The sequence below is a fragment of the Ochotona curzoniae genome, unplaced genomic scaffold (genome assembly GCF_017591425.1).
Source record: "Ochotona curzoniae isolate NIBS_2020 unplaced genomic scaffold, NIBS_Ocur_1.0 scaffold_2476, whole genome shotgun sequence".
NCBI classification, from domain to species: Eukaryota; Metazoa; Chordata; class Mammalia; order Lagomorpha; family Ochotonidae; genus Ochotona; species Ochotona curzoniae.
Genome location: NW_024467095.1, coordinates 16818883 through 16836152, shown reverse-complemented (window position 1 = coordinate 16836152; position 17270 = coordinate 16818883). Strand labels below are relative to the sequence as shown.

Genomic DNA, 17270 nt, shown 5'->3' with positions numbered 1-17270 from the left:
AATTTTATTAACTCAGATCTGCATTTCTTTTTTTTTTTTTTTTTTTGTTAAGCGCTGCTGGCTTTTGGCCAAAAAAGCAAATACATTTCAACTGAACCCTTGGGGGATCACAGAATTGCCTCCATGAGAAGTCTCACGAACTGCTGTGTGTCTTAGGGCATCCTCTGAAATCGCAACACACTCCCTTCCTTGGGCAGCTTGCCTGGGAGATGTTCGTTCTTGCTTGCCAACACTCCTTCAGCTGCTCTCCTGTGGTCCTTGCTTCCACGGGAAGCGAATACTTGGCGAGTCCGCAGGGCGTGCGGCCCATCAGCTGTGGAAGTTCTGCACTGGGCTCTGTTTCTGCGAGAGGCGGAGGAGCTCCTCACGGATCGCTTTGATGAGGGAGGCCGAGGAGTGGCTGGGCTGGAGGTCTTCCGTGGAACTGGTCGGGTAGCCCGGCCCAGGACCCTGCAGCCCCCGGTGGGGGAGGTTCCCGGGAGGGGCCGAGGGCTCCCTGCCTGAAGTCCTTGGCACCTGAAACAGCGGTGAAGAAGAATACTCTTGATGTCCAAGCAAATGGGTCTGAAAAACACGGCAAACATTACTGTATTTCCCACATGAGAACAAGAGGCAATGACACACGCAAAGCGGCATCAGGGACACTCTGGAGCCTCCTTCTGGCCACCTCATGGTCCCCCAAGCCTGGCTCCTTTGCTGTTGAGCAGGTGGCGATCGCATGAGCCCAGGAGCTGATGGCCTGGGAGGCTGGGCAGGAAGCTGGGGAGCCAGAAAGGAAAGAATGAGGAGAACTCCATCGACCTAATGGCAACCAGGGATGGCCAAATGCCTACACTAACTGTCCTGGGCCCCAGGAGGGGCATGGAGAAGCCCAGCTGGCTCACACAGGCACTTACCATCTCATCTGCCATTTGTCTTGTGGTTTGTGCCCACTGAGTACTCTTCTTTAATAAGTTATCTGCGCCAAAGCTAACAATTCCACTAATGTGTGCAGACAAATGGTTACAGTTTCAGTGATCTTTTTTTAAATGCTTTTCAGCCGCGGGTACCATGTTTCAACAGGCCAATCCTCCATCTTCAAGCACCGGCATCCCATATGGGCACCAGTTCTTGTCCTGGCTGCTCCACTTCCCATCCAGCTTCTTGCTTTTGGCCTGAGATAGCAGAGATGGACAGTCCAAAGCCTTGGGACCCTGTGATTGCATGGAAGCCCCAGAAGAAGCTGCTGGTTCCTGGCTAAGCGCTGGCTGTCAGCCAGGTAAGTGTGGCATCCGAGCCATGGGTGAGCTCTCTGCTGTACTTTCCTATCACTGATAAACAGCTGCACCACAGCAAGCAGCACTGGACTGCACAGGAATACACCTGGTAAAATCCAGCTAGACACAATGAAGGCAGAGGAAGAGACACACCGTATGCTCAGGGCAGATGTTTGAGGGCACAGGTGCACAAGTGTCTTTCAGGGGCTGGGACTGTGACACAGTGGGTTAAGCAGCTATGTGAGACGCCGGCATCCCACATTAGAGCACTCTTTTGAGTCCTGACTGCTCCATTGCTTATCCAGCTCCCCGTTAATGCTCCAGGGAAAGCAGTGGAGAATGGCCACCCATGTGGGAGACCCAGATGGAGTTCCCCACTCCTGGCTTCCTCCTGGACTAGACCTGACCATTGCAGCCATTTGGAGATAGAATTAGTAGATGGAAGATCAAGCACTCTCTATTGCTCTCCTCCCAAATATATACATTAGATAATTTACCTTTTTTGAAAACTCTTCTTTAGGAACAAAAATATTTGGCAGTTAATTTCCTTTCACAGAGCTCAAGCACGCAGTCATAACAGCAGCACGTGCTGAGTGCTGGGAAGACAGAGAAAGGCGATCCAAGGAGACAGAGCCACACTCTGGTTTGCCTCTTCAGACTTCACTAACGTATCCCCTGATCCAGGATTCTCAGGAAAAACAAAGGAAAGCACTTGTAGAAGTCACCTGCCTTCATGCTTAGTGGGTGAGCAGAAGCCTCAAAAAGAATAGCTGTGCTCTAAAATGTCCCACGGTGGTCACCTACTGGCCACCAAAGTCCAGATTTTTAGTAACCTACAGGTTAAAACTCCCTACCGACAGCCTGAGATCGGCCTCAGGCAAACACGTGCTTTTGAAAAGCTACATGCCAGTTCCCTCCCCTGGCAGGCAGTGAAGGAATTTACCATCTACAAAGGGCTAGGTTTTTTGGCTCATTGGTTGAGATGTAGGTGAGGCATCCGTGGCCTGTGTGAGAACATCTGACTTCTGCGTGGCTCCAAGCCCGTGCTGATGCAGACTGTGGGAGGCAGCAGTGATGACCCGAGCATTTGGCTTCCTGCCACCCACGTGGGACACCTGCATGGAGTGCCTGGCTGCCAGCCTTGGCCTTGGCCAGGCCTAGCCAGGGAAGTCACTGGGAGAGCAAACCAGCAGATGGGAGCTCTATCTCTGTCTGCTCGTCTCTCAAATAATTTTAAACGATTTATAAACAAACAAAAAACAGCTACAGGGAAAAACACAAGTGATGGAAAAATACTGAGAGTGACTAAAACATCCTGCTAAAGTAAGTAATCATGTCTGAATATAAACAATGGCCTAAGCGCAAGAGGGTACTCACGGCATCTCTTCGCACTGCTTCCTCCTCCCCGTAGGCAGGCCAGCCTGGTCCCCCGTACTGGCTGCCTCTGCCCGACGGGATTTCCATGGGCTGGGCTCCGATTCTGCTAGCAATTCCCACCTGTGTCAGGTGCTGGATTTGGGAGCCTAGAAGGAACACAGTGGAGGGGTTAACACTGCCAAGTAAGACACCTTCTACGCTGACCACTGACTCCTTGAAGGACAACAGGTAACAAGCATTACTCCAACACAGCACTGGCCCTGTCTCCAGCAATGACATTTCCACACAAACACATGGCAAGCTCCTTGGTTCCGGGGTTTTAGTTTCCTTTCCATACAGAGGCTGAAACTCACGTTCTTATTTTGTGGGGTAGACATCAAAGGAGTAGGGATATAAGGTGTCCCAGAGGGCACTTCTCCTTGTTTCTGCAGAGGTCACCAACAAAGCTGGCCTTACTTCTCTACAAGAGGTGTGAACAATTTTGGAGCCCTTGGGTAGCTGCCACCTGGCTCCGTGCATGAGCCGGGGACACAGGGGGCTTTCTGCTTTAGAAGGCAGGCTATGTGTGAGTTTGCATTCAGCATGTCACAGCACAGCTTCATTGTCTCCCATGGTTTCTGAAGCTTGGCTATAATGTGGCCAACACCACAGCTCAGCCTCCTGTGTGATGTGCCTTCAGCCAAAGGCCAAAGCCCTGGGGGCTGAGCCTCCCACACCTGGTGCATGGAAACAGCCCTACGCTGCAAAGGGAGTGAGACAGAAATCATCTTTAAGAACTGTCACTTAAAATACCTATTTCCAAAATCTTCTAGATTCATCAAATTTCCCTGTGATGCTCATTTGGGCACCGCGCAGGGCCAGAGGGTTCCACGGGCTGAGGCAGTATGGTGGTCCTCTCCATTTTTAGGGCCACTCCTACTCCAGCTGTCTAACAACCTTGATGACCCACAAACAGCAAAATAACAACAACAACAACAACAACACTCCATAATTTTATCAGGAAGTAGAGTGGAAATGAAGAAAAACTGACCACAGCCATGTATTCCACTGGAGCGCCTATCGGCTGCTGAATATGCTATCAGAATTGAAACACTTAGAACTGTCACTGCTGTTTGCCCTAGCAGACTCAGGAGGAACCCACAAACGCAGCACTGCACTCCTCAACGTTGGCTACAACAGCCCAGAGGAAAAGCATTCCTCCTGCCTCCCGAGTGGTTCACTGAACAGCACAGCTCAGGCTTTTCCCTGAGGGTCAACACCCAGCCCAGCCAGCCTGGGTCTGTTCCAGCTGAGCCCCAACTCCTTACTTCTCCAGTAGAGACCAAAAAACGGGAGGAGGGGGAGAAATTATTTCAAAGACAAAAAGAGACAACACAGGTCAAGTACCAAACACAGGGGAGAGGGCTGTAGCTCCTTCTTTTCCTGGATTTTCTTGAGTTCTTCATTTTGTACAGCTGCAGACTCAATTCGCTGAGCTCCTTAAGACTGGGCACCAATTTTTTTTTTTTTTCCGCTATCATGAATCATGTTATAATGAGCATCTCAGCACAGGTAGTTACCCCCCCGCCCCCCAGTATTCTATACTGTGGGCAGACAAGCCGTTGGGATTCCCAGCAGTGGAATTATCAAGTTAAAGGCTCACAATAGAGTCCTCATACTAAATTGATTCCCACAAGCTTAACATTTTATGTCAGCACTAGAAATAATGTGATGGTAGTAATCATAATTTTAAGGACGACTCAAATTTATTGAAAGTTTATGACATGCTAGGCACTATTTTGGACACTTTATAGCTTTTATCTGCCTTAATTAGCAAAACAAGCAGAGAGGGAAGGACCAATATTCCCATATGAAGAAGCCAGATGCTAATTTTACTGAGCCGATTATGAAGATCATTTTATGATTGAAATCATGACTCTGCTTTTAAGCCGCCTTTCTTTAATCATTTTTAAAACTGGGGTTTTCCCTAGTACGTATTTGTAATTCACACACACAACACATTTCTGTAATGAATTCTTTCTTTCCATCCTTTGCCCATTTATCAATTTATGCAAGACATCCTTTATAAAAAATATCTTTTGGTCACAACCTATTATGCACTTACCCTAGGTACTGGCACAGTTTGTTATTGGAAATACATAAACACACACACACACGTACATACACACACACACACGTAAACATACACAGTTTGATCATTTTCTATAGGTAACCCTTCCATTAGATCTTAATATTTCTCAGTACAAATTTTTATCCAATTTCATCTGGTACTTTTTTGAAATCACTAGAAAATAACTCCCTCTTCAAATGCTTGATAGGTGCCATTCTTACATTTGTCTAGATATCTAAATTAAAGATGACTTCATCTGCATCCTCTTCAGTGCACATGCTGTGCAACAGGGAAACACGGTGCCCTGCACCTGCTGAAGCACCTGTAAAGTACAATCAGGATGGAGGCTATTTGCTTTGTTTTTGACAGACAATGGAAAATACAATAGCCTAGAAGGTGTGGGTGTCGTGGCACAGCAGTTCACTGGAAAACAAAAGCTGGCTGCTTCATTTCCTCCATAGAGACATTCTGGTATGGATTTTTTTTTTAACTGAAATGTGTACAGGTAATTAAAGAAAAATCCTTTAAATACTGAACAAACATTTGTTGAATGCATTGCCAAGTCCTCTCATGTGGGTCTCAGTTTGCTGTACGATTTTGAAGTGTTTTCCTTGGGTGAAGTGTGCTGTGAATCCACGCAAAGGGGCTCATTCAGGAACAGATGGGCAGACAGCAGTTTGGGGGGGGAGGTCTCAGCTGCCTCCCTTTCCACCGGAGACCGCACAGCTCCACCAGCACGCCAGGCAAAGCTGCTCTGGCCAGTGGAAGCCACCTGCTCAGACTCTGCAAAGCCTAAAATTGTCTCTTCTGAGGTAGTCCCACAGCCCAGGTCCCATAGTTCAAAGATGAAAGCTCAACCAATACAGGTACCTGTGGTTCCCCCGACAGGTCGAGGCCGGGCTGCCGATGGCCCCTCGTCTAAGTAGATACCCCGGGCAGCAAAGGGAGCTTCAGCAGATGCCTGTGGCTGTTGGGACTCTGGGGCCACCAGCTCTGAAGACTGCAGCAAACCGGGGCTGAAACTTGGTCTGAAAGCAAAGCACAGTCAGGCATCAGAACCACCCTTTGCCCCGACTCTGGCATTTGCTTAAAAGCCACCCCTAGCCGCATAGGAGAATGAGACTTATCTACCCGCCCCCCTTCCTTCCTGATCTTTTCCTGTTGGCTACTACCCCAACTCTGACACTACTGCTAGACTACTGTTGATGACGACAAATCTTCACCGATAACTGCAAACCCTTTCCCACGAACAAAAAAAAAAAATGCTCTAGTTTCCAGATGAACAGGCAGTTGAGGTCAAGTGCCAGGGCCTGTTCATCTCTTGATATCCAATAACAGCCTTGATTGGCTTTCCATTGCCCCCTCCTGGGGAGTTTCCAAGGTCCTGATGCCCACGCTGGACCGGAGGCAAACTCACACAGGGGTGGGACCAGGTGCTGGCATGCCCATAGACACCCTTGCTGCCCACTGACACTGAAAACCAGGGCTCTAATGGGGTCCAACTCTCTACTGTACCCCTTTAGACTCACTGAAATTACTGAGGGCTCTCAAGAGCTTTTGTTTATATGAGTTTCATCTATTGATAGTCACCATATTGGGAATTAACACTGAGAAAGTTTTTAAATACTTAAAACACTGACAAACAACAATATTAAACTTGCTGCATACTAACACACAATTCTCATGAAATGAACTATGCTCCTCAACCTCCCTGCCCCAAATCAGGGAGAGGAGAGCCCCACACTGGTGCATTCTCATGTACTTAACAGAAAGAACCTAGATTCTCACATTTTATATTCAGTCAGTTGTCCCATGTTATTTCAGGAAGAAAATCTGCCTTCACAGAATATACACCTGGCAATTAAGGAGTATTTTCATAACCTTTGAAGACAAAGTTAAACTAATACTTCAGACTTCCTTGATATCTTTCCTAAGCCCAGCAAGTGGTAGTTTCTTAAAGGTGAGCTGCAACAAGGAATCTGAATCAATACCAAGTGGGCTTCAATGCAACGACGCATCCAAACCCACCGCTACGTGGAACACTTTTGAATGGTTCTTTGTGACATTTGTCATTTGGAAAATATTTGTTCACCAAATTGCACAGATCTTCTAAATACTGATACATGTCATTTTACAGTATCAAAAATCTTCATCAAGGGCCTGCAGTTGTGGTATGGTGGGTAAGGATACCATGTACAACCCTACATCACATATAGGTGCTGACTCAAGCGATGGCTGTCCCACTTCTGATGGCGATGGCTATCCCCCTGCTAATGGCCTGAGACGAGCAGTGGAAGATGGTCCTGGCTCTGGACTTCAGCCTGGCCAACACCTAGCTGCTGCAGCCATCTGGGAGCATAAACCAATGAATGAAAGATCTTTCTCTCTAGCTGCCTCTCTCTCTTTCGAATAACTACATCTTTAAAGAAAAAAACTCAGCCATGGGGCCAGCACTGCAGCATGTAGGTTAAGCTTCTGTTTATGATATCAGCATCCCACATGGGCACTGATTCATATTTTGCCTACTCCGCTTCTGATCCAGCTCCCTGCTAACCGTCTAGTGGGAGACCTGGAGGAAGCGCCTGGCTCCTGGCTCCAGCTTGGCTCATTCCATGCCATTGTGAACCAACAGACAGAAGATCAATCTCTCTCCTACCCCCTCTCTCTGCACCTCACCGCTGTCTCTTTCAAATTAAATGCGTAAAAAAAAAGTCACAATAAAACAAAACATTAATTTCAGCATCAAATTCATTCAGAAAAGCTGATTAAGACCCAGGAAGCTTTCAGATGTATGGTAACAGAGACAAAAGTTTTCAAAGTTCAAATTTCACTCAAAAGCTCAGGTTTATCATTGGCAACAAATACTGTCGGTGGTTTTTCTAGCAGTAACAGGCCCGCTTTGTTCATTTTGGAGATTCTGTCTGCCCCATGCTCAAGTCTGAATAAGGATGTCTGTTGGCTGTTTGTTCAAGAGAAGAGCTGGCTCAGTTCAGCCTCAACTCCAACGAACGAGCCAGGGCGCTGCCTTCAAACTCTGATATCCAGAGGAAGTACTCTATACATGCCCCCTCTTGTATCAGAGACTGCACAAACACACAGGTCTGATCTTTACTACTCCATCAAGGACACACTAACATCAAACTGTCGCTCTTAAAACACCGTGGTGGCGCAGCAACAAGGAAGATGAGGGCTACTCATCAATGTAAAGGCATTGCCAGCCTTCATGCTGAGGCCTGGAGCTTGACCCAGCCTTGCGCTGGCCTCTCAGTATTATCATCATAAAGACAATGGCAAATCATATGTTGACGGGGTCTGCAGAAACCACCTTGAGATGACTCCCCTAAAAAAATTTTTTTTTTAATTAAAAGAGATCAGAGTCTATTGACAATTCCTTTCAAATGACAGGCAACCAGTACTGAACAGATGAGCTGGAAGAGACTGCAGCCTGAGACCGCCTGCTCATATTCTGCCGTTATTTCTGGGAGTGGATCTCATATGCTGAAACCTATGCTATCCGTATTCTCTTGAAGCAACTGCTGCTGCTGTAATCTGACATCCCAGACTTAGCGGAGTGACAGCTTAGTTAGAGGCACACTGCTCCTACAAGGGTTATGGGGCCTCGCCCAGATCTAAGTAACAACCACCTCCGGACCATCCACCCACGCACTATCTTCTTGCCCTTCACTTAATTCTTCCTACCAATTGCCTTGTACTCGACATTTGCTCTCTTTCATTTCACGCTGCAGGTCTCAGACAGTTCAGTGCAACACAAACAGCCTTGAGCTTGGGTGTTCACAGTGTTGCCATCCAAACCACAACCTTTTTGAGAACAAAACTGGGCTGTGCTCTGCGGGGCCCTCTCTTTAACTTCTACCCTGGGGCCCCCAAGCTCCCCTGGCCACTTGAACCTTTGTTGACTTTGGACCATAAGGCAGGGCCTAGACAGGAGAGGAAAGTTGCAAGAAATAAAGTAAACTCTGGAATGGAGGGAGGATACAGAAAAGGTCCAGAAGACGGAAGGAGGTGGCGCCCATCATTCCCGCTTCAGTGTGACTTTGGCTCAGTGAAGGCACAGCTGAGTTCAGTCTCGCACGCTCACTGTTTCCCTGCTGATCCCATTTCTTTAATAAACAAGGAGCTGGCCACAAACGCAAGGGCCCCTTTACACAGTCTCCGTAACTCTGCAGCGTTTTCTCCACCCTTGCAGCAATACCACACTGTCTTCATCACTTCCAACACTTAGAACAGCCCAATACTTCACTCTCATTTCTCAACGTTCTCATCCCTTCGCATTTCCATATGCATTTTAGAATTATTTTGTCAATTACCATATGTTACATTTAAACACCGGAGTTTTTATTTTTTATTTACTTATTAACACCTGGGATTTTTTTCAGTGGGACTGCAGTGAATCTACAGGTCAACTAGGAAGAACTAATATTTTAAATATCCTGTGGTCTCCAATCTAAGGATCCCTTTTCTTTTGATGGCTTATCTGTTTACAGAGAATTATTCTAGGTATTTTATATGCCTGAATGCTATTTTAAACAATATCTTCGAAATGATTTCTTTTCTGCATGCTTATGAAAGAGAAATAAAACCCTTTAAAATACTGATCTTTCCCTCCCTTTTTTATCTATTTTTAAAATTATTACTATAACATAGCTCTTCATAAACAGTGATATGTCCATCATTGAGGGCATGAACAGCAGTGAGTCCTGCGTCCTACTGTCAAGATGTAGTTAACTGTTTCGTTGGGAGTCCATATTTGATCTGGAAGCAGAGATGCATACTGCATTGCATCCTCACATCTGGATATGATAATCTCCATTATACAGTTACTGTACATCCCCTTAAATGAAAAGCCACAAAACAAAATCAACAACAGTGAGTTCCGGGTCTTTGTTCTTATGTTAGACTTCCACCATGATCTCTGTAGCCCCAGCTCCTGGCTCACCAGTCTCCACCTCTTCTAATACCTGTGCTGAGCCTGCACTGTTATCTATTCAACCTTTCTTCCATGTCTTGTTGGAACAGGTCCCAGGATTAGGAAGACACCAGGTATCCTATATAATTGAACTGTTTTATAGGTGATGCTGATCTTGCTGGAACCTGTTGGCCATTAGATGTGAGGGCCACAAGGGCTTATTTTGACCCAAAGGTTGCCAGATTTGGTATTATTTTCAATCTGGGACCAGTGTGCTGCATTGAGGTCAGTGAGTTTGCTTCCAGCTCAGTGCATGCGCAGCTCATTGCAGTCTTAAGGCCTATGCTACACTGTACTAAACGGTGCTTGATGTGCCACTACTAGAGTTCCTGATCTGCTGGCTGTCAGGTTTGAGAGCTACCTGGACCTGTCTTGAGTGAAACCTGTAGGATGCCACATCATTGCAGTTCACCGAGCCAAAAATGAATTCATTCCCAGCTCAGTGCATGCGCAGTCCTGTTCCATAGCCTTTGCCGTCCTACACAAAATGACACCCGATTTGGCTCTAGGAGGCAGACTAAGCTGTGAAATCTATCCTGTTCCTGAACCTCCTGCCTGGGACCTGCCCGTTCTTGTCTCCGCTCCTGGCTAAATCAAACAGACCAGCAGGATGGACAGTTCTTTAGGTTCACCTCCTAATCTCTCGGTAAACACCTCTTCCCACCTTTTTGCTGGTGGAGTTTCGGCTGCTGGTGCAGTTCAGATCGCCACTCACTGAATGGTGCTTGGGTATCAGTCACTGCAATGCCAGACCGTTGTGTCCACTGCTTTCCTGTGTCTGTCACTCTCCAGGTGTCCCTCTGCTGTCGATCTGTCCTCTCCTATCTCCAGGAATGTGCCCTCTACGCTTCACACTGGCTAATGTTTACCTGTTTAAATGTGTCCTTCCCCTATCCTACCATCCTGAGTCTCTTGTACCCAGTAACTTTGCAGTAATCTTGCTATTTAGCTGTCTTGTTACATTTCTTTAATTCTAATAGCTTATGTTAATATTTTACAATTTACTACTACAAGTTTATTATCTGTGAATAACAACAAAAATATGATTTCTTTCTTCTACTTATTTATCATTATTATTATTATTATTATTTTGGCTTGTTCTTGCTTCGTTGTACTGACTAGGATCCTTCCCCAGGGAAATACTGAAAACTACTGCCATGGTCCCTCCTTCCCAGGGGGTCATGCATTCCCAGCCCTGAATGCTGGAACCTGAGGAAAGTGCTCACCTCCATACACACAGTCCCGTGCTCTCTCCGGCACACACACCTGTATACGTACCTCTCACTCAGGAACCCACTTACTAACACTTCCCTTTGGCATACTCAAATTCCCAGGATCACTGCTCCTGCACTTTGGGATCATTACTAAGTAAAATCAGGGTAACGTGAACAGAGCACTGTGATAATACAACAATTCATCGTATAACCAAGAAGGTTACTAAGTGATGAGAGGATGGGTACTGCACACAGAGTAGACACACTGGACAGGCAATGACTCCTGTCTCGGGTGTGACACAGTTGGATGGCTTGAGGCTTCAACATACCACTCAAGACAGCATGTAATATAAAACGGAGGGACTGCTAACTTCTAGATCATTCCACTTAATATTTCTGGACTGTGGCTGATTACAGGTAACTGAAGCCACAGACCATGAAACTGCAAATAAGGGATAGATAAAGTGCAGGCAAGCTTCTTTTTCTTGCTCCTGCACCCAGAAGGAAAGCTTCTAATGTTTCAATGCTAAGTAATATTTGTCACAACATCTTCTTTGAAAAACTCAGCCAAAGTTTAACAGGAAAATGCTTATAACCTGGTTTTTACATCATAGTAAAATAAGCTCTTTGGAGTGGGAAGAGAACATGAAATTCTCTACAGTCACTTGACACACATCCCAAGGCTTCTACCATGATAATGCTATCTGCTCTCATTTGTCCCACCCTAATTCTGATCTTGCTGCCCCCTGGTCACAGGGCTCCACATTCATCAGTCACAGAATTCATGAAGAGATCAAATTCCCACAATATTCCTTTGACAGGGTAGCCACCATTTAATTTCAAGGATAAATTCTTATCCATAAATATTTTTAAAGACTCAGCTATTTTGAAAGTCAGAATCAGCAGGAGAGAGAGAGACAGAGAGATCTTCCATCTCTTGGTTAACTCTCCAGATGGCTACACTGGGTCAGGACAACATGAATATCCCAGAGCTTCTTCTGGGTCTCAAATATGGCTACACGGATCCAAACACTTGGGCCATCTGCTGTTTTCCCAGGCTCATGAACAGGTAGCTGGATATGAAGTGGAACAATTAGACTGCTTTCCCAGGCCACAAGCAGGGAGATGGATGGGAAATGGAGCAGCCAAGACACAAACTGGTGCCCAAATAGGACCCCAGCACATGCAAGGTGAGGATTTAGCCATTGAGCCATTGTGAAGAGCCCTATCTGATTTTATTTAAATGCTAAAATCACCTTTGACCAGCTGAAACAAAGCCAGTATGGTTGTAATATGATATCATTTTGTATATATTGCTGAGTATGTTTGCTAATATTTAGTTTCAAATTCTTTGTCTCCTGGCTCATGAGTGAAACTGGCCTCTGGTGTTTTTCTTGCAATGTCCTTGTCCTCCTCGGCCTGAGTGCCAAGGTGAGGCTGGTCTCAGTAAGTGGCTGGGAGTGTTCTTCCTTTTCCATTTTCCCGAAAAATCCGTATAACACTGGTATCTTCTCCCTACTTAGTGCTTGGCAGAATTCCGTGGGGAAGCCATCTGGGCATGGAGTTCTCTTTGTGGGAAGAATTTTAACTGTGACTTTATTTTTTTTAAATAGTTATGTAATTTATTCCGATTTTCATTTTCTAGGGATCTGTGTATTTCACATGTATTAATAAAAAGTGTTCATAAAATCTTCCTCTAAGAACTGGCAATAGCAGGCTATGCCTCTACTTGTGCTCCAGTTCACGTCTCAGCTGCTCCACTTTAAATTCAGGTCCCTATTAATGCACCTGGGTCCAGTGCTTGGCCCTGCACTCACGTGGGAAGAAGCTCCTGGTTCCTGGCTTTGGACAGGCCCAGCAAGGAGTGAGTTAGCAGATGAAGATCTCTCTTTGTTTCTCTCCCTCTTTGTAACTCTGCCTTCCAAACAAATACATTAATCTTTTTTAAAAAGCTTCCTTTAATGCCTGTAGGAGTTGAGTGAATGAGTCCTTTTACTCCCCATATCTGTTGAGCATTTGTTATAAAGACTGCTTGGTCAAACTTCCCAGGAGGTTGGTTTGCTTCCAAAGAAGTAATTTCTTACTTTATTGATTCTACTGTATATTTCACTAATTTACAGTATTATTTTTATTATTTCCGTCTCCCTACTTCCTTCAAGTGGATCTTCTCTTTTTTTTTTTTTTAACATCTTGAAATGGAGAGTTACATAAACTTCACTCATCTTCCCTCCCACATACATGCGATTAAGGCAACAAAGCTTCCTTCAGACATTGCTATGGTGACATCCCACGTCTTTTGATAAAATGCATTTTCATTATTCATTTTAAGGTAAGTTTTAACTTCATTTTTGATGTCTTGGGTATATCATGGGTAAGTTAGAAAGTTACTGACTAATTTGCAAACATTTAGTAATTTTCTAATTATCTTCTGTTGTTGATAAAAATCAACTTACTTGAGTTACAGATAGAGAGGAGAGACAGGGAAGGAGAGAGAGAGAAAAAGAAAGAAACTTTTGATCCACTGGTTCACTCCGCCAGTGGCCACCGTGGCCAGAGCTGAGTGGTCTACAGCGAGACCTGGACCTTGGCCTGTAACTATCACACTGCCTTGTTCACTTGTGAGGTGTCTGTTTAATTTTTCAACTTTAATATCTTGTCTAACTCTTCCTCAGAAGCCACATTGGTCTAAGCAATCTAGTAGTCTACCAATACTGGAAACAAAACAAATTTCAACTTCATCCCTTCTTTTATGGATGGATGAAGAAATACTTAATTCAGAGTTTTGTAACTACTCTTATCAGCTAAAATAAATGGGTCTATAAAGTTTAAATAAGAATCCAGCCTCTGGGAGAAAAGTCATATTACATTTCATTGTGCACAACTTACCTTGGCAACGGACCTGAAGGGGGCGTCATTCCATAGTCTTCATATCTCTGGAAGGAAATCAAAACAACTCAATACTTATGTCAAAGTGACAACTGCAAACTTACAAATATGGGTATGCAGGATCAATTCTCAAGAGAAGTAGTTTCTCATTAAAATCCTGCCTCTAGGGCCTGGTGCCATGGCCTAGTGGCTAAATTCTCGCCTTGTAGTCACTGGGATCCCCTGTGGGCACCAGTGCATATTCCGGTTGCTCCTTTTCCCATCCAGCTCCCTGCTTGTGGCCTGGGAAAGCAGTGGAAGACAGCCTACAGCCTTGGGACCCTGCATTCTCATGGGAGATCCAGAAGAAGCTCCTGGCTCCTGGCTTTGGATCAGCTCCACTCTAGCCATTGTGGCTAACTGGGGAGTGAACCAGGGGATGAGAGATCTCTCTGTCCTTTTCCCTATAAATCAGATCTGTTTTTCCAATATAAATAAACAAAATTTAAAAAACCAGCAACAAAATTAGCTTTTTTATCTGCTTCATTAGAGTGCTGGGCATTTTAATCAGAAACAGGATGTTCTGTTTTCTAGAAGCTGCATGCCCCAATAAGAAGGCTAAAAACAAACTATGGATAGAATTTCTGTGATTATGTGGCAAGTATTCACTACAGAATGAATACATTTCTATAAAACTTTGGGGAACAAAACTGAACCTAAAAGTTTCAATCAACTACACATCAGCAAAAAACCCATTTTTTATGCACTCCTTCTTTTTAAAAAAACTTTCATTTAATTTGTTTAAGTCGAAAGGCTCTCTCAACTGCTGATTCACTCTTCAAGTGTTTACTACAACTGGAGCTCAGCCAGAAGGAAGCCAGGAGCCCAGAACTCAACCTGGGTCTGTCAAGTGGGTGCCAGAAACTCAAGGACTTAAGCCAGCACGTGCTGCCACCCCAGGGTATGCATCAGCAGGAAGCTGGAATGGGAAGAGACCCACAAAACCCAAGCTCTCCCACATTAGTGTGGGTATCCTGAGTGGTGTCAATGTTTACCAAATGCTTACCCCTCTCCCTTTCTTTCTCAGACTAAAATGCAGATCAACAGGACCAGAAAAGGAAATCAAAGGGCTGGTGTAGTCCAGCATGGACCCGAGGTGAAGCCAGCACGAGGTGAAGCCAGGGCAAGTTCTGACGCACATCATCTTAGCTGGACACCTGCAAACTGCTACCTACAGGACTCTTTGAGAGTTTAGTTTCACTTAGGGAAGCAGAAACACCATCTACCCAGTGGCCTGACTCAGTGATGCGTAACTAACACCCTGACAGTGATCAAAGGAGCCAGGATGTCAGCAGGTGATGCAGAGAGGCTCCGTGGGCGCTGAAGGCACCTTGAAAAGTGCACGGCACTGTTTGTATTGCAGTCAAAACAAACAAAACGTGATCAGGTTCCTCTGGAAACAAAGAACAACCCTGCAACCAACTGCTCAACATGCTGAAATTATTCTGGAATCGCACAAAGACAGTCACTGATTTTGGTATTCCATTTTCCAAAGGCCTGCTATCATTCTCACCAAACAGGTAATATCAAATATCTACAATGGAAAAAATGCTGAACTCACTGAACATCTTATTGCTATAGAAACTCCACTTTCCTATGATAATTTTGCTTTTTTTTAAATGAAAATCTCACTATGCATTTCATTGCCAGTTACAATAGCAGGTTAAGACATTCTCATGGAAACTTAAATCTCCGTTATCTGTCAAGCATAAACAAAAAACTTTTTTAAAACTTTTAAATTATCAGAAATATACTGAAAGTGACTGCCAAACATTCAACCGCAAACACTGAAAAACTAAAGGAGCAGAATGAATCATGTTATAAACTGAGAAATGTGATGGCCACATGAAAACCAACGCTCTTGGTGTCCAAGGTAGGCTTCCAACCCTATTCCCAGAAAACGCAAAAAGGCGTTCCTGTTTAGAAGGAAGCTAACAGAGGGGTTAAAAGTCCAGAGACTGGACAGGGAAAGCAAGGAGGAGTCTGGCAACAGGGAGAAGTGATCGGCAGAGGTGAGCAGTGAGCAGGCTCAGGCCCGGACGGGAGATGGGAACTTTGAGTTTTGAAAACTGAAGACTAAGACGAGAGGAACTCCATCCTGAGGGAGCACAGAGGAGCGGGTCCTTCAGTTCCCTGCAATGCTCATCAACCAACAAACCGCACAGCCCCTGCCAGTCACCACGCTACGCTCAGCACCGGGCCCCTCCCACCAACGCCCCCCCCGCCCCCATTCCAGGCCACGTACATTTGAAAGGCAAAGTCAGAGACAGAGTGGGAGAGACAGAGAAAGAGATGCTCTTCCATCTGCTGGCTCCCTTCTCAAATGGCCCCAAGAGCCACAAAAGGGTCTGGCCATGGCCAGAGAACAGGAGCTTCTTCGAGCCCCAATGTGGATACAGGTCCCCAAACACTTCAGCCATCTTCTACTGATCTCCTAGGCACATTAGCAAGGAGCTGGATCAAAAACGGAGCAGCCAGGACTAGAACTAGCAACCATATGAGATGCCAACACCACAGGTATGGGCTTTACACTCTGAGCCACAATACCAGCCCCATCATAGTCCTTGTACTTTAGATTACCACACTTGTTTATTCTTGATATCTGTTACTTTGTATCCCTGGACTTAAAATTCCTAATTTTTTTTTCCTTCCCTTTCCCAGTCTCCAGTAACCACTATTTTATTCTCTATCTTCTGTATCTCATATCTCTTTCCTTTTGAAAAACGTATTTATTTTTATTGGAGAGAAGGAAAGAGACAGAAAAATCTTCCATCTGCTGGTTCACTCCCAAATTGCCACAATAGCCAGAGCTGAGCTGACCCAAAGCCAGGAGTCAGGAGCTTCTTCCAGGTCTCCCATGTGGGTGTAGGGTCTCAAGGCTTTGGGCCATCTTATACTGCTTTCTCAAGCTATAAGCAGGGGAATGGATCAGAAGTGGAGCAGCCATGACACAAACCAGCACTTATATGGGATCTCGGCACTTGCAAGATGGGGATTTAGCCATTGCGCCATCATGCTGGGCCCAGGACCTCTCTTTTAAAGCTAAATAATATTCCTATATATGAAGAGTCTCCAAAAAGGTGTGTGGCAGGGGCAAAATTGTACACATCAGGTTAAGCTGCTACAGAAACATCAGCATCAAATATGGGCATTAGTTTGAAACCGGACTGCACCACTTCCAATCCAGCTTCCCACAAAACCAGAAGAAAGCAGCAGGTGGCCCAGGTGCCTCGCTTCTAGCACCTGAATGGGACATCTCGACAGAGTTCCAGGCTCTTGGCTTCAGGGTGGCCCAAATCTGGTCGCAGCCATCTGGGGAGTGAACTAACAGATGGAACATCTCTCTTTTTCTCTCCATATGCCTCTGCCCTCCTCCCTTTTTCCATAACTCTTTTAAAATA

The 17270-nt window shown here is 45.3% G+C and overlaps 1 protein-coding gene across 2 annotated transcripts in view; it reads right to left on the bottom strand.

The window, feature by feature from the left end:
• Nucleotides 1-309: 309 nt before the first annotated feature.
• KIAA1549 (KIAA1549 ortholog) overlaps nt 310-17270 on the bottom strand; it is a 107593-nt gene continuing 90632 nt past the window's right edge. The window contains exons 17-20 of one of the 2 annotated variants that reach the window (XM_041002111.1): nt 13831-13877; nt 5614-5771; nt 2634-2779; nt 310-564 (exon numbers count right to left, since the gene is read on the bottom strand). In XM_041002111.1, coding sequence (XP_040858045.1) covers nt 310-564; nt 2634-2779; nt 5614-5771; nt 13831-13877 — 606 coding nt within the window. The remainder of the gene's footprint in view (nt 565-2633; nt 2780-5613; nt 5772-13830; nt 13878-17270) is intronic. The other variant, XM_041002112.1, reaches the window with a different exon arrangement.